Source organism: Chaetodon auriga, chromosome 3, assembly GCF_051107435.1.
Source record: "Chaetodon auriga isolate fChaAug3 chromosome 3, fChaAug3.hap1, whole genome shotgun sequence".
Lineage (NCBI taxonomy): Eukaryota > Metazoa > Chordata > Actinopteri > Chaetodontiformes > Chaetodontidae > Chaetodon > Chaetodon auriga.
The window spans coordinates 18,586,096-18,605,580 of NC_135076.1; the positions used below are offsets into that span (position 1 = coordinate 18,586,096).

At 42.7% G+C, this 19,485-nt stretch overlaps 1 protein-coding gene across 5 annotated transcripts; it reads left to right on the forward strand.

Moving 5' to 3' along the window:
* The first annotated feature begins 200 nt into the window (after nt 1-200).
* On the forward strand, nt 201-19,377 carry zfr2 (zinc finger RNA binding protein 2). Of its 5 annotated transcripts, none has more exons than XM_076725954.1 (19): nt 201-318; nt 3,594-3,849; nt 4,166-4,283; nt 5,359-5,586; nt 6,639-6,964; nt 7,285-7,473; nt 7,716-7,956; nt 8,669-8,880; nt 9,228-9,347; nt 9,730-9,875; nt 10,307-10,436; nt 10,529-10,734; nt 11,239-11,407; nt 12,604-12,778; nt 15,535-15,623; nt 16,373-16,468; nt 16,749-16,860; nt 17,137-17,234; nt 17,463-19,377. In XM_076725954.1, the coding sequence occupies exons 1-19, from the start codon at nt 266-268 to the stop codon at nt 17,634-17,636; spliced, it is 3,138 nt and encodes a 1,045-aa protein (XP_076582069.1). In that variant the 5' UTR covers nt 201-265; the 3' UTR covers nt 17,637-19,377. The 5 variants fall into 5 exon arrangements, with proteins under 5 accessions (XP_076582069.1, XP_076582071.1, XP_076582070.1 ...); XM_076725956.1 differs by having other exon boundaries at nt 5,362-5,586; XM_076725955.1 differs by having other exon boundaries at nt 4,169-4,283.
* Nucleotides 19,378-19,485: the final 108 nt, after the last annotated feature.

The window sequence follows — 19,485 nt, forward strand, 5'->3', positions numbered from 1 at the left end:
AATGCCAAATTATGAAATTACCAAGATCTCTGAAATTCAATCCATGCTGAAAATGCTGCGATTAATGGAGCTGAAACATTGACACGATATTTTCTCGCGCTAGCAGCTTATTCTTTGTATATGTGAGATGTTTTCAGTGTTACTCAGTTCCGGTGTAGCAGAGAAGTGTTTCTATTGGCTGTGGTCGAGGGGGGGAACTATCTTGACAGTCAGACTAGGTTTCACTGCTGTCTGCCAGTACTTGTACTGTACTGGAGATGCCAAGATGGCTGCAAGCAATTATTTCGGCTTCACACATGGTGCCGGTCCGCCATACAGGTAATTCAAGTGATGCGGGTTGATGTCAGCATGCCTTTTGAATCGCATTTATCGGTCGCTGGAGTATATCGCCAGGGAAACAGTCACTGGTTGGATTCCGCTGCGTGGCGGTGGAGAGACAGGCTAGACAGCTAGCTTGACCCGCTAGTTCGGTTAGCTAACGTTAGCTCGAGGAGTTCGCAGGCCAGCGCTTTCCGACACGCTGTTTGACTTAAGGTGAACCTCGATACTGTCATTGGCCGGAAAGCTGACATTGTTGGCTCGACTCTTTACCGCTTGGTGTACTTTACCGGCACCCAAAAAGCAAGTGTCACGCAGCTGTTTTAGTGAATCGAGCTGGCTGCAGCTGTGACGGGTGAGATTTTGGCCGGCGTTTAGGATTAACAGCTAAGAGGAGGGGGGGTAGCCCTGGTTCAGCTTCACTGACGGTCCGGTGTCTCTCAAACAATGCATCTGTTTTAGTCATATGTTCAGTACCGGCATGCTGCAAGAAGCAAGATTTAAATAGATACTTGAAGGTGTGAGGGTCTAAGATGACCACTCAGTAAAACTCCAGCAGCACGAATTAGTGTCTGGCAAGTTTGTATGACAGGAAAATCATTTCACTCGCCCTTTTGACAGATATTCGGATATAATTAAAGTGTAATTTAATTACCATCAACCACGGTCAATGAACTGTGGAGGTTTCCTGTTTTTGTTGTGGTTGTTGGTCTATCCTCAAACCAACAAACCTGACAGACAGGAGTGGACTGTTTTCTCTGCACCACAGTGCAGGTGTATATATGCTTACCTCTGCACATGTTTCCCATAGTCTGTTCACCAAAATCTGTACTTCTTCTGACTTGACTTCGTCAATGCCTTGGCTTAAAACGTAATTCTTGATTGAACGTAATCATCTGCAGCCTCAAATATGTCATTGTGCTGCAGTTGCAGAGGTGAAGCAACCATCTCACGTCTTTGTGAGATGCTCACAAAGTGCAGACTCAGAGTTAGGACTGGACAATATGGATGAATGCTCTGTCACAATATATGTAATTTAATATAGCAAAACTAATATATATTGCAATTTAGTATGTGGTTATATACCTGTGAGATCAAGGTACTTAATAAAAGATAGTATAGCCTAAAGCAGGTCTGCCCATTTTAAAATGTTCCATGTTGACTTCACACATGCAGGCATTTTAAAGGGAAAGCTACAAAGGCATGAACAGTATAACTCATGAATAAAGAAACACTGAGTGCATTCATTGCAGTTCTTGTACCAGGAAACAGACCCCACATATCAGAGGATTCATGAAGTCTTTTTGCTAATCCTCATCCCCACCAGCCGAGTTATTGCAAATCTGCAGTGAATACAGTGAGATGAAGAGGGCCGTTTCTGGCTCTCTCTAGCTATCTTGTCTTTGTTAAACAACAGAATTCAGTCTCGAGCAGTTTGTGTCTGTCACATGCCCCGCTTGAGATATTCAACAGATGTTTTAATAGTGATTCAGCAGTTTGATGTGTAAATTTCAGTCATTTTCAATAACAGTAATCCAACAGATGAGTGATTTATTCTGTCTCGCAGTTTGTATCGCCTGGCCTAAGGTGCCCCTCTTAACTCAACAATTTAACAAGCAATGAATAAGTATCAATGTTTGTTCTCCATTTAGTGTTCTTGAAACCACAGATTGTCCAAAAACGTGCAATATTTAACACCGAGGCATTCTGGCAGCAGGTTTGGTTGCAGGGATGGGTCAGAGCAGGAAAGTAGGTCAGCTGCAGAATGATCAGCTAAACTTATCGATGTGCTTTCCTGTTTATTTTTGGTGAAATGGATGATTTCAGACCCGCTGCAAAGTGAGTAACGGCATGGCATGTGGCGCTGGCATAATGTAATTATTAGCTCTTGGAAATTCTTGACCTTATTATGAGATAATGCAATTACAGGCATTTCTGTAGAGGAGCGATTGAGGTACTTAGTGGACAATGGACAGACAGGTCAACCTCGGGAAAACGCGTTTTTTCAAATCCCGTCTTGACACTCTCTGTTGGTTATTATGTGACAAAGTTTCCTGTATATGTTTCATTATGCAACTGTTTTGCATTTGCGTCCTATCTGATACATTTTTGTAACCTAAAATGGGGTTATGATTACTGTCACTGCATTTTGACTGTTCTTCCATGGCCTTAAGTTGGCAGTTGATTTTAGCCCTCATGTTCTTGTTCATCCAGACACCGAGAGCTCAATAAAGAGGCTGATAGCAGCAGTTCCTGATGTCATTGCTAGAAATGGATGCTGTCTGCATCCCAAGCCATGCTAATGACAAGGCTGCCGCGGAGTTGTCCTTTTTGGCAAATCTGTATGTGCTGACGAAGATGAGAGATTAACCAGAGGACACTGCAGAGCTGCTCAGTCAACCATATAATGTTTGCACACAGTTTTGTCTTCCACAATTAATTAATCATGATTGGGTGTTGACATGTTACATTAAATTTACCTTCCCATTTTTCCTGCCTGTTTTTAACCATGCTAGCAGCATGGCTCTGTGGATGACAATGTTGATCTGGACTCCATCACTCGGTCGATCCACCACTTTAGTCCAAACTGAACTCAACTGATCTCAAGAAGTATTGGATGGATTGACAGGAAATTTTGTACAGATATCCATGGTGCCACGGTGATAAATCCTACTGACCTTGGCAGTGCCAATGACTGTTCGTCTAGCACCACCATGAGGTTCACATTTGTGGTTTTCATTGAAATATCTCAACACCTATTGGATGCATTGCCCTTAAATTCAGTGCTGAGTACAGATATTCATGCCCCCATCACAATGAATTGTAATTACTTTGGTGATCCTCTTACACCCTGACACCACTCTTTTGAAGTGCAGCCTCACAGAGTTGTTAGCATCACTGTAGTCTCTTCATCTTGTTTAGATATACATATATTTCAAGCAAGTTTTGTCTACTGTGAAGTGTGTGGTTTTAAAAATACTCAGGTGCCGTTAAACTAGTGATGCAGAGATATCATGCCATGATAAAACAGATGGGAGACTGGAATGCTGTTGAAGTGTATTACAGGTTAGATAAAGATAAGCCTTTATTCTTTTTGACTGTCTATGATGGAAGAAAATATATTTCGCACTTCTAATGTGGATTGATTCCAGCTTCACCCGTGGTAAAGACTCAAGTAGATACTTTCATGTTGTCCTTTAAGATGTCCTCTGAAAGCAGTTTTGACGTTTACCTTCTTGCTTCACTGAATTTCCCCTTCCTCTGCTCACCTCCAGTACCCAGCCTCCACCGGCCTACTCCCATCCTTCTACAGCCAGTTATAGTGTCCAGCAGGCTCCAGCTGTGGCTCATGCGGTAACTGCATCCTACTCTCCAGCTCCAGTCCAGGCTGCCCGGCCTGTAGTGTCTGCCCCTTACCCTGCCTATCAGAGTCACCAAGCCCCCCCTGACTATGCCTACAGGCAGCCGGAACCTCCAGCACCCCCACAGCCCACCACCACGCCTCAGACGTACCAGGTATACTCGGACACGGTCAGTCTCTCTCTGCTTCCTTTATGATTTCTGCTCAGTTTCTTAGCATGATGTGCTCATGTTTGATGTTGTGTATTGGCTTTTGTTTTGTGACAAATTACTTGTAGCCACTGGGGCAGACAGCAGTACATGCTCATTCACAAAAAGTTGCACCATCCAAATGTAAAGGATGCTTTAATTTTATGCACTTTGACTTCGATGCAGTGACATGATAGCTGTGCATTTAAAAAAAAAAAAAAAAAAAAAGCTTGCAGCAGTTTTCTGCTTCAATATGCTGCTTCTCCATTGGTTTAAATACTCTCTTGTAAAAAAACAGCAGGACAACTACAGCTATGGACGCCCTGCAGCTGTGACCACCTATGACAATAAACAGTACTACCAGACGAGTATAGCTCCGGCTCAGAGGACACCCGCAGAGAGTTACTACCAGACTGGTGAGTCGGTCTTTTTCTTGTTTTTTTGTTTTGTTGATCCAGAGGTAGCTGCACGAAATCTGATAAACTGCCTCCAGTGATGTCACTCGAGTCAGCGTCAGCTGGGGCTGAAGACTACAGCAGTGAAAATGAAAGAATCTGGAGGTTTAAAGTTAGACAGTTTTGAGTTTACCAAACCTCTATTGCCCACTCCTCATCTCTGCTTGAGGCTCGCAGTTTGAGACTAGATTAGCCGCTACTAGCATAACACTCCTCTGGCCAAACTATCAGTGGCCGAGTTGCGTGCAGGGTTATTTAGGCACCAGGATTTTGGCAAGGAAGACAGTCTAGAATAAAAACATGATATGATCTCTGGTTTACTGCATCAATTTTGGTACTTTTTAAAAACTGCAATGCTAAATCAGTGGAGCGTTCTGTACTTTAAATGTTGTCTTGAGCCCAGCTGATATCTGCATGGCAGGTATTGTCAGTTGATTTTAGCTGATCATGAATGATTAAAGTACTGTGGCGTATGCCAGCTGAATAGTAATAATATTACTGTTCAGAATTGCAGTACAAAAATGTGAATATATGCAATGAATCATCACATAGTATCTCCACCAGAGAGCACTCTAGTGGCCCTAGATGATCATTTTCCACCTACACAGGTGTTTCCACCTATATTGTCTGCTTAGACGTCTCCCCAGGACTGTGTAGGTTTGTACATACTGTGCTTGATTGACGTCTCCTGTTATTTTTGTTGTTGCGCCTGTTGGGCACTGTGTGGGTGTGCAGACTAACTTTACTTTGTGGATTTTGAATTATTCAATAGTTCATATCAGTTTCACAAAAATTGTTGGTGACTGTTATATAATGCTGGGGGATTAGTGAATCAGCCTTGGTATTATTGACATGCACTTCTGAAGGGTGATATGATGTATGTGGAACGTGTCTGCTGCCTATTTGCTTGTTAAATGAGGATTCTTCCTGTCCTGTCAAAAACTCTCTAACAGACTTTTCAGATCTCTTTTGCTCCCCTCACTCTAATGCCCTTCCTCTCCACCTCTTACTCCCCCTCCACCCTTCTCCATATCAGTAGGAGTAAAGAGTGCTTACAGTCCAGCCCCCTCCACTGTGTACAGCCAGCCTCCTCCTCCCCAGAGGCAGGTAACGGCCTTGAAGCCTCTGGCCCCCTCCAGTTCTGTGTCCACCAGCTACAACATCTACCCAGTGTCTACCAGTGTCCAGCAGCCGCCCACACCCATTTCATCCTACACCCTCGGCTCGTCTTTCGGCTCCACCGTGTCAGCCACCACCTACTCAGGTAACATCAGGCAGGAGATGAGACAGAACTTCATTCATCCCAAGGGAATTTTCTGTGGCAAGATGATCAATATACATATATTCATACAAAATGAATATTGTAGCATAAATATTTTCTGTATTCATACATAGAAGACCTAAGAAAAATAAATTAAGGGTGATGCAAAGTACAAATGATGGTACAGTTAAAATGCAGGGTATCAGTTGCTATGTTGCAAATTAGAAGCCAAAAGCTTCAAAGCTCAGGAAGATACATCCTTGTTACTATGTTACAAGCAACTCACAGTGCACAATAACTGATAATAGATACATTATTTCTTTGTATTACTCAGTTTTAACTTTCAGTCAAACAAGAAAGTGGTGCAGCACAATGAATCAAACATCTTTTCAAAATATTTGTTCATAGAAACTCAGTGACAAAGTGACTCTTCGCAGGGCAAGTAGGATAGCTGGCAAGCCAACCGCTAACATGTTAGCCAGCAGGGAGGGTGTGCTAGTTACAATAGCTCCCCACACTTCTTTCCCTTTTCTCTGCACTGGGCCTGTTGACTTCCACCTAGCATGTTGTCAGGATTGTTCACAGTTGACAGTTTTCTGTAATTTATTCATTCTTGGCTTTTATTTATCTTTTTGTTTTATTTATTATTTGTCAGCAAGTGTCAGCAAGCCATTTCTCTTTTGTGGAGCAGTTTATACTTCGTCAAAGTTGAACTCGATGGCAAATCCTCTGATTGTGTCCATTCAATTAAAATGAACTGTGAAATTTGGACTTTTTATGGTGGACAAAGGACTGATGGAATGGATTAGTTTTATGGTGGCTGGTGAACATACTAATTGCTTGCCAATTTAAAGCTGAAACTTCAGTCTCTCCTATTATGTCCTTGACTCTTCTCAAAAATGATTTTGGGATTGTGTTTGTCCTCTGTGGACTCAAAGTGCAGCTTATTGCCTGCATAACTGCTGGCTGTTCATGCTTGACCCACATCTTGTGTGCTTTTTCTTCTTTTTAGTAACTCGCTGTCCTCACTCTCCCTCCTGCTCTCTCACCCTCAGGCATTAGCTACCCAAGTTATGATTCAACTGGCTACACCTCCACATCTGCCCCCTCCTATTACCAGCCGGCCCAACAGACTCTCACCCAGCCGCAGCCTCCACCGCAGCAGCCGCAACAGCCTCAACCTCCCATCCAGCCACCACCCAAGCAGCTGACAAGCTCTTCCTGGAGCAACTCAGGCAGCAACATGGTGACAGCTCCGGCTGTAAACACCTACAAAAAGCCCACATTTCACCAGAACAAGCTGCAGAAGCCCAAAGGGCCCCCAAAACAGCCTCAGCTCCATTACTGTGACATTTGCAAGATCAGCTGTGCAGGCCCTCAGGTAGGAGTTAATAATGACAAGATTTTATTTATAAAAAGCTCTTAAAATAAAAGCTTTTTGTGTTTTGCATTACAAAAAACAGGATAAAATGTCATGTACAACAGACCAGAGCACACATTTTAATGTCCATATGAAAACATGTAACGTTGTATCATAGCTGGTTAACATCTTTAAGTATCAGCAGTCATCAGAATTGATTCTAATATATTGAGTTTATCTCATCAACAGAATAAAAACCAAGGAAAAGTAACAAATGTGACTATTTCTGTTTGTGCATGTAGAAGATTTGTCTTGCATACTGGTCTGATTTACTCCACCAGACATATCGGGAGCACCTTGAGGGCCAGAAGCATAAGAAAAAGGAGGCAGCACTTAAATCTGGAGGACAGACAGGGGCCAGCAATGGGCCCAGAGGGGTCCAGACTCAGTTACGCTGTGAGCTGTGTGACGTCTCTTGCACTGGAGTGGACGCCTACGCCGCCCATATACGTGGGGCCAAACACCAGAAGGTTAGCACAGCCGTGATGCTTTTGTCTTTGTCTTCTAGTGTTTCAAAATTTGTGTTGTTAAAGAAAATCTATTGATGTAACATGCTGTCATTATTGGACATGATTGTGGTGTACTCATGTGACATTCCATCTGAGCTGCCAAGCCTTGGAACAAAACCGGCCCCAGGGATTTGGGATGGGATTAAGTATCAGCAGTCTTAAATGGTTGTATCTCCCTCTGTGTCTTTGTCAACCATGGAAAGGTGGTGAAACTTCACACCAAGCTGGGCAAACCTATACCTTCCACTGAGCCAGTGTTGGTGAATTCAACTCCAGTTATCACAACCTCGACAGCTGGGAAACCTCCAGGGTCCACGTCCAGTCCTGCCTCCGTCTCAACCACTTCAACTCCCACTGTGACACCAAAACAGGTGGCTGTAAACGCCACGACCAAAGCAACAGCACCCATCAAGAAACCAGCTCCTTCCAAAATAACTGTCATTTGTAAGTTTGTTGGTTTGTTATGTAGATGATTTGTGATGTTTTCTGACCCCATCTCACCAGTTTAGTATTGAATAACTCCTGTTCATGTGCCAATATAATAATAGCCTTTACCTCTGTAATATAGCTGCAACACTGCTTCCCTTTAATTGTTCCACAGGAGGAGTGTTCGGGCTGTGGTTTACTTGATCAGAACTAGTTCATGAGTAGCCACGTTTAATCTTCTGCACAAACAAAATAATGAAGTTCAGAAGCAGTTTTCAGACAGCAGCAGCACTAATGAGTTAATGGACATATAGCATTACATAAATGAGACTTTGCCCTTCTGTGTTTCTTTGCTGTATTGTGTCATGAAGTGCACGGGCTAATTTTGAATGTTGAAGCTTCAGCTTTGCAGTTTTTCAGTTTTACCAACCAATAATGTGGCTCACATAAAAACTTGATTCTCCGGAGATGCAGTTTATCTGTCCCTGTTAGAGCAAAGCAAGATAAAATTTAATGAACAAAATCAACTGTCACAAAGTAAAAAAAAAAAAAAGAAGAATAACTGCTAGTTAACTCAAACAAACAACAAGATGGACTTTCTGTAACTGTACGACTGAATGATGACTCACCAGCCTTTGGAACAGAGCTAGAGATAGAAATCAGAGATTAGAAGTGGATATTTCGTTTTTTCCAAATTTGTAATATCTGGAACATCTTGTCTGCCACTTAGCCAATAAGCCTGCCAGCGCTCCAGCAGCTGCAGTGACAACAGCAGCAGCAGCAACAGCACCACCACCACCACCACCAGTGGTGGCTGCCAAGGTGGAGGAGCCCATTCAACAGTTAGCCCAGAAGATGCAGCCTCTAAGTGACGATGAGGACTGTGACAGAGCTGGAGGTCAGGGTGACATTCAGCCGGTGGGACATGACTACGTAGAGGAGGTAAGCAGGAAGTGAAAAGAAAACGAAACACTGGAATGACACTGTGTACTCCCTGAAATACCACCACCAACGTGCTCCCTTGTGATAGGAACGCTCTGACCTCTGACCAACACGCATCACCTTACACAAGGTGTTATAGAGTAATACATATTGAGACTATAAAAAAATGGGGTAAAACCTCTTTCCTTCCACAAATACTCACACATTTATGATCCAGCTTCAAGTACCATTGATGATTTGAAGAGTTTTATTGTACTTGTCTATCAAATCGTTTGCATCCTTTTAACATAATTAGAGTATTTATGTTGTATTCATTGTCTTGCACGATGTATATTTACCTTTTTCAGGTGCGCAACGATGACGGCAAGGTGATTCGATTCCACTGTAAACTGTGCGAATGTAGCTTCAACGACCCCAACGCTAAAGACATGCACCTGAAAGGAAGAAGGCACAGACTCCAGTACAAGGTGAGCATGTTTGAGCATCTGTGTGATCATTCCTGGTATCAAAATGTTTGGCTCTCTGTGGAGTTTTAGGCCTCCAGTGGCACTATGGACCTTTTTTTTTTTTTTTGAGTGCTTCCCCGTTTTGGTCCCACCGAAACGGCAACACGTATGCAACAGTGCACCAGCAAAGACAGGAAGAAAAACGCCTGCAAGCCAGTAAACATCGATGTGAACAACTCTGCATTTAAAATACTTAAAAAAAAATCATTTTATAGGGAAGGAAATTGATGATTCTGTGTAAAAAAGCTTTGAGTGGACGGAAGCACAGATAATGACCTGAGAATGTGCAGGATCACACTGTGATTACGTTCCCCTTACATTTGTTCTGTCCTCCTCTATGTAGAAGAAAGTGAATCCAGAGCTTCCTGTGGAGATCAAGCCCAGTAACCGAGCCAGGAAGCTACAGGAGAGCAAGCTGAAGAAACAGAAACAGAAGGCGGTGCTCAAGAGACAGAGAGACGATGAGCAGCGCTGGCACATGGAGATGAGGTCAGACTCGTGGCCAAAGTTAGTAACCTAAAGTTGTTCCCACTCTGATGTTAAGTTTGCAAGTTTCCTTGGTTAGCACAGAGCAGGCTAAAAAGGAAAAGATGAGGAAGATGTAGTCATACAGGTAATGTCAGTAAAGGGGAACTCCTAAAGTTGACCAGCTGACTGTTTGTGTGACGCATGTATGCTGGAAAAAAGGGAATTTCATGCCTCTTTTCCTGTTTACGTTAAGAAAGTACAGCTTCTCAACAGCCAGAGGAAAGTCGTATTGATGTAATTAGATGTGAGGCCTTTATCATCAAAACTATACAGCCAGATTAGGGGCCTTTTTTTTTTTTTTTTTTTTTGGACTGCTATGCACGTTTAATGGTGGCCATAACAATCATTAAATGACTTTTAATGACTGACATTAAAAAGCTCTCCCTCTCCAGCCGGCGATATGAGGAGGACATGTACTGGAGGAGGATGGAGGAGGAGCAGATGTACTGGGGGGAGCAGAGGCGCAGGATGGCTCCTCCACCGCTTATGAGCCGCCCTGGTATGCCAGTACCCCCTCTACTGGTGAGCATCGCAATTGCAGTTCTTTTAAGCAGACTTTGACTGAGACTTGATTCCAAGTGTGATCAAACACTTTATTCCGCCTCTCCCCTCAGACGTGTGTGCGTCGGCCAGACTCCCCTGATGACCGTCACATCATGGCTAAACACTCCACCATTTACCCAGTAGAGGAGGAGCTGCAGGCTGTTCAGAGGATTGTGTCCCACTCTGAGAGAGCCTTAAAACTGGTGTCAGATTCCCTGCTGGATAAGGAGACACCAGCTGTTTCTACCACTGATACTGAAGGAGGAGATGAAAAAGGGTAAAAAAAAAAAAAAAAAAAAAAAAAAAAGTGACTTCTGACAGATGAGCCAGATTTTCCTCTGGGCTTGTTGGTAAAAAGAACGATTAAGGTAGTTAAAGCCTAAAAGCACTTTTTATTGTTTTGGCGTAAGCTATACAGGACTGTAAAGGTATCAAACCTTTGCATGTGAAGATGATGCAGGTTTCTGATGTGTGAATAAAGGAGCTGCATTGAAAAGCTGTATATTAACATATAGATCTCACATTTGAAGGCAGTATATTAGTACATTGATGCTACATTTGAAGGCAGTATATTAGTACATAGAGGCTACATTTGAAGGCAGTATATTAGTACATTGATGCTACATTTGAAGGCAGTATATTAGTACATAGAGGCTATATTTGGAGGTAGTATATTAGTTCATAGACGGTTGCTGCAAAAGAAAACCTCTTTGTCTGTCTGAGCTGTTCGTAAAATCCGCCCTGCGAGTCTTAATCTTGACCTCTCTCCCTCTCCTGACAGTACTGAGAACTCAGCACGGCTGCTAAAAGGTGTGATGAGGGTGGGCATCCTGGCCAAAGGCCTACTGCTTCGTGGGGACAGAAATGTTGAGCTCATCCTGCTGACCGCTAAGAAACCCACCATCTCTTTACTGAAGAGCATCGCCAAGCAGCTGCCCAAGGAACTGGAGGTAGGAAAACCGTTGACAGACTGTTGATTTAGGACATTGGTTCAGGTTGAGGGAAGGAAGAATTGCGGTAAACTGTCAATCCACCACACTGACATGCTTACGTTTTAAGTTTTAGTGTGAGTATGGGATCATAAAGACAAACTGTTGACAAAAAATGGCAGGAAAAAGACTTCCACTGCCAGTTTTTTTGCCAGTAGTTTTTTCAACATCATGCTGTCAGATCCAGTAGATTTTTAAAAAGAGGAAACTGTTTGTTGACGTCCACTGCCTTATGACTGTCATGAGAGCTGGACACCGAGGGACTCAAAGATTTTATAGTTATGTAACAAATAGAACAGGAAGGAGAAGTATTCCCTCTTGATGCTTTTTGTTCAAGAGCAAAAAAAAGAAACAAAAAAAACCCCAAAATCCACTCCACTTCATCCTAGATGGGTTTTTCTCATATGCTAGAGCAGCTCATTTACTATTAGTGAACATGTACAGCTGTCCCCCACGGCCACAGACAATACATGCAGAAATGACCTTAGTTGTGCAAGTAAAACCACCAGAGTTGGTTCATTTTAGCTTTCTGTGGTCATACAGTACACGTTTGAACAGACAGCCCTGCACTCTTTTGTTTTATTAGAGGATTTCCAGGCTGTTTGTTCTGCTACGTCGTAGGAATAGCGCGTGGTTTCTAGCGCCGGGAGAGATCCTCCGTGTTCACAAATGCCTGAACTGACCCTAGCCTAAAGAGAAAAACTCACAAACTTTTGAATTTACTGCCATTTTCGTTTAAGGCTCACAAGACAGAGGACTGACACCAAATACAAGGTTGTGATGTGTTGTAATTCCTCACTCTTCCTCCCTCCTGCTGTAGCTGTAATGAGTGTTTCATTAAAGGTGCTTTTGACTGATCTTTAGATTCACTGCCTGGTTATGACACCTGAATCCTACAGAGTGAGATGGGGCTTTTCTTCTTAAACCGCCCCATTGCTTACAGTTACAAAGATATATTAAAATGCTGAAAATATACTCATGGTAAAGTCACCGGCCCTGTTTAAATATGGGAGCTGCCTTGAGAAAACAAATTGCACAAGCCAGGGTTTAAAAACATAACCGTATTACCCTGTAACCTTGCCAAACAAGGCTATTTTCTGCCCCTACACCCCTCCTCCTCTGTAGTGAGTAATCCCAAGTGTCCTTTTAACCGGCAGACATTTTCTGAAGATCAGTATGAGGTGCAGGCTCACCCCGAGGAGGCGAACATCGTGATATTTTCAAGCAAGGAGCCCAAAATGCAGGTGACCATTTCTCTCACCTCGCCGCTGATGAGGGAGGACACTGCTGCTGAGAAGGACAAGCAGGCAGGAGGAAAAGCGGCTGAGAAAGGTTAGAGAAGCCAAAGCTTTCAGTACCAGGCGACCAAATGTAAGCAATGTCTGTAATACACTTACAGTATAAATATATGTATATATATATACATACCCCTTGCTCCACCCTTTCACCCAGTAGCGGCCTAAATTTTAGGCTGAAAAGCTCTTAAATTACACAGTACGAGAGGTGGGACTTTTAACCAAGCCCACGTTCAAGTGTCTTTTCTTTAACCCCTAAAGTAAGAATTAACTCACGCATTCATTTGTCCCACTCTTTTCATTTCCCCCATTTTGTGCAGTTACACTAGTCCCCAATTTCTTTATTTCTTTTCCACAACATGGGAATCAAAAGCCGGGCTCTCCGACCTTTCTGTGCCACCAGGGTGTGTGTTTATCTGGTGAACACATGCTCCGATAAACCTTTGGCAAACTGTAACAACGGGCTGAAGTGATGATCAGTGTTCAGATAATGCCCAGGGATGAAAATGCTTCAAATGCTCAAACTCTCTCTACAGATATATATATATATATTTTTTTTTTTTCAGACTTGAGAAAAGTTTTGCTCCTTGTTGCATTTTGGCCATGATACCCACGAGGGGATTCCGAGGTCCAGCGACTTCCCATCCCCTCGCCTCTCATCCCTGCATCATAATGTGGCATTATCAGTGATAAGGTGTTGGAGTGTCATTTTATCGCCTCACAATGATCGGTCTCGATTTAATAACAAGATGACATTCGTACATTCATTGTCATTCCTTCCCCCGCCATGCAACAATGAAGGTAATTTCCAAGATCATTGTGTTGCAAACACTCCTCCACCTCCTCCAGTAACTGTCAGTATTTGAATGTTTTTCCCATTTGGAAAACATGGTAGAAATGTTTTCTGTGGCCTTTGTCTTTTGTTTACTTTAAATTTTGTTTGGGTTTGTTGATCAGTGCCCCTAATTCTGTATCAGCAGACCTAGGCAAGCCGATGGCTAATCTGAAGACCACACTTGTACACATACCACTAAGAATAGAAAAATGAGAGGAACCAGGTTTGCCCATGTTTATTAAGCTTTTCAGAGGAGGAAAGGCCTCTTGTTCTCTGTCATTAGAGGGGCTCAGCTGCTGCTAAATGAAAACTCTAAGAGGCATGATAAATATGGGTCCTTGATTCTAAGTGGTATGATAGTGTAGACTTCAAAAAAGTGGCTTTGTTTTTTCTTTTGTATTTCCCCTGTAAGAAAGCTAACGTCCTCTGTTGATCCTGTAGTTCTAGTGAACATAGAAGTGTGGAAAGCCCCGAGGCTGATCTTGTGAAATATTACCTCATCGCAGTCATCAGTAGTCACATTGAATGGTTCGGACAAACCTTTGGAAATGTGTCCTCAAACTCAAATCCAACTCAGACAAAAAGCATTATTATTTAAACAAGCACAACTTTGTATTCTCACATTTTTAGCACTGCTAGTCTAGTTCATCTTGGGCTTTCTCGTGTTGTTTAAAAGACTGAACTTCACGATTTGATGCTGATGTTGTCTTAAAATATGGAGGCATAAAAGGAAAGATGTATCCTTGCTCTTGTGCCTCCGCTCGAGATGTTTCTTCCATTGCAGAGGACTAGTGGAAACCTTTGCTGTCTACACAAAGCAGGGCCGATTCAAATAAGATAATCCCATCTCGAAAGGATAAAGTCCATGTTTCTGTTGTTAAATGATCAAAAGTTGGGAAAAAAAATACATTTTTGGATTTGAAGCTCCTGTATCAGTTCGGCTCTTTTGCAAAGTCAAATGCAAAAAAGAGGAAATCCACAACACTCAGAGTTTGAGTTGATTAGAGGAAAGTTCTAAAAGTTAACAGTGAAAGTTGTGAACAGCTTCAAGCTTTTACTTGTTAAATACTTAGAAATTCCCTGCATGAGAGACGTGACTGGACTTGGTAGTGAAAGAAGCCAAATTTTACATTTTCTAAATAACAATTGTGGGGGGAAAAAAGTTCAAATAATGGACTCAATGACCAGTTCCTGCAGTGGAGAAAGGTTATAAATTTTTTTAGAGATGTTAAGAGTGATGAAACCCCTTGAGTAAGAAGGGAACAGGAATAAACTCGCTTGATAATTAAACAATTGTTAATGCGGCTTTCTCCAAGCAGACATTTTGACGCATCATACCAGGAAAACCCACCAGGGAACCAGTGAGCTCAGTGCTGCCGCCGGCTGACAAACGTAATGCCGACATTACTCATGTCCTTTGTTACACCTGTGTTTGACAAGTCGAAGTGTCTCAAAAGAAAGATTTACTCCAAATCTGAAGTCACTGTAAAATCAAATGGGTCCGGCAACAAATTCACAAAAACACATTTGTGGTTTAGTCACCTTAAACTCCAAATTAAAGATAAACTCCACCACTCCTGTCTCTGAATTCCTTGGATTTCCTTCTTTTTTTGCATATGCCTTCCGCTCCAAAGCACACACACTGATGATTGTACTTCTTTATTGCTATTTTTGTCCATTCAGACGACATCTGTAAAACATAGAAACAGTCCTGATGCGATGGTCAAATGCTTGCCTTTTCTCTCACATCACCCCCTCATTATTTTTCTCACAAACAAACCAAAGAGTGCTGAAGGATTCAAGGAAATGTCTGATCACATGAGATAAACATCCAGTGCTTTTATAATTTCATCCCTGTACACCAGCAGTAACAACACTTACTACGTATTGCAGTCATGATTTGGGTTTTGCATTAGTTTGACTGCAAGTGATGAGCTAGTGCACTTTATCTCCACCAGATGTGGCTGAGAAGGACCCCCCTGATCTTCTGAATAAGAGGAAATGTCTGGAATACCTGGCTGCTCTGCGTCACGCCAAATGGTTTCAGGTAAATGCATCACGAGAGCTCGAGCTGTCCTGTCTTTGTGTGACCCAAACAGACATTAAGAAATAAGCGTTATTCAAGCAAAACAAGTTGGCCATATTAAACTTACTTTGACTCGTAGCATGAAAAGCACAGATGTAATGAATAACATTAATAATGGCTGCATTCCATTCAGGATTCCTGACGCAGCTGGATGCAATGGAGCCGTCATCAGTGTTATTACTTGAACCTGTCTATAGGAGGTCGATAGTCTGTGACGAGATATTCACGATGCATTCCTTTAAGCAAATATCTTTATATTGCAGAAGTGGTCGAGCTTGGGAATGTAAATGACCTGCTCTCACTTCCTCCTATGCTGAAAGAGTGCGGTGGGATTTAGTTTCTATGCACTATAAATGGGACTCTCATTTGTAGGCAGATGCTACGCAGGATTTTGCCGTTTGTGGCTCCACTGAAGGAAAACCACAGATGTGACCTTTGAGATTCTGCATATTTCATTATTTCTTATGAGGCCGCTTGTTCTGTCGTGTTTTATTCGTCTTCTCAGCTGTAAGTGCAGCTTTTGAGGTCCTGTTTCTGAGCCGTAAAACAAGTCTCGCTTTGACAACACGTGACTTGTCGAAGACTTGTTTAAAAAGTTACTGTGAAAATCGTTTATCACGTTCGCAGCTCTGGCACAAAAAAAGCGTTCATAATGACTTTGTCAGACGTCCAGTCTGTCTAAACTAAACGGCCTTTTCTTATTTGTGAAGGCGCGTGCCAACGGGCTGCAGTCCTGCGTCATCATCATTCGGGTGCTGAGAGATTTATGTCAGCGGGTTCCTACCTGGGGGAAGATGCCTGGATGGGTATGTGGCTTCAACTGTTAATTTCCTTTTCTTTGTGTGTATGTGTGCATGTGATATGAACCTAACAGGGATTTATAAAATATTGTGTCATCTCTGCAAACGTGTTGTATGTTTGCTTTGAACTCTTCACTGATGTTTGTTGTGTCTGTGCTCTCTCTGGCCTCTGTGTCTGTCTCTACTGGTGCCATCTATAGGAGAACAATAACATAAAACACACTCCACGGTCTGGAATCACTTCTATTCAGTGTGTCTGTCTTCCTCTGTGTGTTTCTCCCTGCAGGCGATGGAGCTGCTGGTGGAGAAGGTGATCAGCAGTGCTGCAGGCCCACTCAGCCCAGGAGAGGCCATGCGCAGAGTGCTGGAGTGCATATCCACAGGCATCCTGTTACCAGGTCAGACAAACATGCATGCCATCGAGATGTAAATAAGTAGATTCTTTTATAGGATCAGCAATTCTCTGTGGTTGATGAATGCTACAAAAGTTTGTCACAACCAAGAAAGTTTGATTCTTTCATATCCTGTTGTCTTCTGGGGACTTTTGTGCCTCCATTTAAAGCTCCAAAATCAGCTTGTTGAAGCTTTGAAATGAGATAGATTCACTATTTCCTGCCTCTTACTCAGTACCTTGTATCATAATAATCTTTAACTCTTTCCCCTCCCTTACTCAGATGGACCAGGGTTGATGGACCCCTGTGAGAAAGAACCAACAGATGCTTTGGAAAGCATGGTGCTTCAAGCCAGAGAGGACATAACTGCCAGTGCGCAGGTAGCCATACAAAGTACTTAATTTAACAAACTGTCGGAGGAACGAGAAGACTTTCAACATGTTGTTAGTCATGTTGTTAGTCAGGGTGAAGTCGGTGAGGCTGCGTCAGGGGGACAGCTCCTCTCTCCCTCCTTGTTTCCTGTGTGCCTTTATACTGTCAGCTGTCAACAACAGACACCTAAATCTCCACTAACCTACATTTCTCTCTGCTGTTGTCTTTGTTTCCAGCATGCTCTGCGGCTGCTTGCTTTCCGTCAGATCCACAAGGTTCTGGGCATGGAGTCTCTGCCAGCGTCCAAGGCCAGCGCTCGCAACCGCAAACGTCGACGGGACGGCAGCGATGCGGGGGAAGGGGAGGGGGAGGGCAAAAAAGACAAGAAGGAAGAAGCACAGAGTGCTTGACATCTGCCTCCAGAGCAGGAGGCGTTTGCTAGTCTAGAGACTGGCAGAATGTCACAACTTTAAAACTTTTCTTATCTTGAAAACAATCTTAACACGCAGCTGTACACATATGAATATAACTGACTGTACGTGTTACACGTCTACCCTTGAATTACAAGGAATAACGTGTTTGAGGAAGAGACTGACGTTTGAGTATCTGTACTGCAGTTTCCTCTCCTGTATAGTAATTTCCTGCAGATTTAGTGTCTTTTAAAGTGTGCAGAGAAAATTGGCTGAGTAAAAAAAGGATGAAATTACTGATTGCATCATTCCATTTCAGTATAATTGCACACTAACTACTGACATCCTCCCCTGTTCACTACAGCTAAAACACCACTGCAGTTCCATTGTTTTCTATGACAAGCCTCTAATTAAATCGTCAGCACCTTAAAGGGGAAATTCGTCATGTTTTATGTGGATGTCCAATCAGCGTTGATGGTAAATAATTGAAGTAATGAAATCCGGGTGAATGTTGGCACTGCCTGCACAGCTCTGTAAGCAGGAGAGCTCAGCTTCCTCTGTTAATACTTATTGCTTCACTTGTCTTCATGTACCATCAATGCTGATCGGACATCCACGTAAAACATGGCGAACTTTCGCTTTCAGCTTTACTTCCAAAGGAGTCTGAACTCCCTCCTTTTTAGGCCAGTTTTTTCAGTTGTTCAGTTTCAACATCCAACTCTCGAGTCAGGACTCACTGAACTATCATTGGTGCATAAAATTTGTACACTGAAATACGTTTTTCAGGCTGTGTTTGATAGAAAAGATGAGTGTGAGAGTGATCAGAGATGACCAACAGTGTTTAGGATCTACATAAACGCGGTACTGTGATGTTCATTGTGCCTAAGATGACGCACAAGTGACGAAATAGTGTTGAGCAAACCTCACAAGTCCTCCCTGAACTCTTTATGCCCGATTTGCTCCCTCTAAAGGTTCCCCTAAAGCTGTTTCAGCATTTCCTTGTGGCACCAGACAGAGTTGTGAAATGGAAAGGCCCTTCATCAAACCTGAAAACCCGGGTAGCACCAAAATAACCTTCCCTTGAAAATTCGTCAGAGACGGAGAATCTCCGCTTTGTGGCGAGTCGCCCGTGTGGTTTTCTGTGGAGGTAACACTGGAGAGTAAATCTGTCTCTGAAGAGAGAGAAGTCTTACGTTGCACAGTCTGTAGCATGCTGAGGGAATGAAGCACTTAAGAAATGACAATGTTACTGTATGCAGCCATAATTCTATCATTTAAATAATATGCCTAGTAATCTTTTTTCTTCCAGAGTAAGGTTAGCAGAAGAGAGCAGCTTTAGTCTGATACAAATAAGACTGAATATCTACTGTAATGATCAAGTAGTCCTTTGACTTTCTTCCTTGTGCCTGCATCATGTCGTGTGTTACAAAAGACTGAGTAAGGGGAACTTTTATGAGGTGTCACGTTATTATTGTAACTATCTTATTTCACAAAGATGTAGGACAGGCAAGGGTCAGTTGCACAACTCTTTTGGCTTAAAAGTTGATGTGAGAGAATTGTGCAGTTTGATTTTTCACTTACCAAGAGCATCATGTAAGTATTGCTTATTTTATTTCTGAAGGATGTTGCAATCTATTTTGTATTGTTTAAACGGAAAGTGTGAACGTTGCTGTCCTATTATTTGAATGTCTTTGTAGTGCTGCCTAAAATTAAGGGGAGATATTAAAACACTTTTAAGCCACTTAGTCTCCTGGGTTGTGTTGTCAAGCACCGCTGCAAATCTGTAACCCGTTTCTTCACAGCTTTGTCGTGATAAAACGCAGGCGGAGTCATCAACAGCGTCACTTCT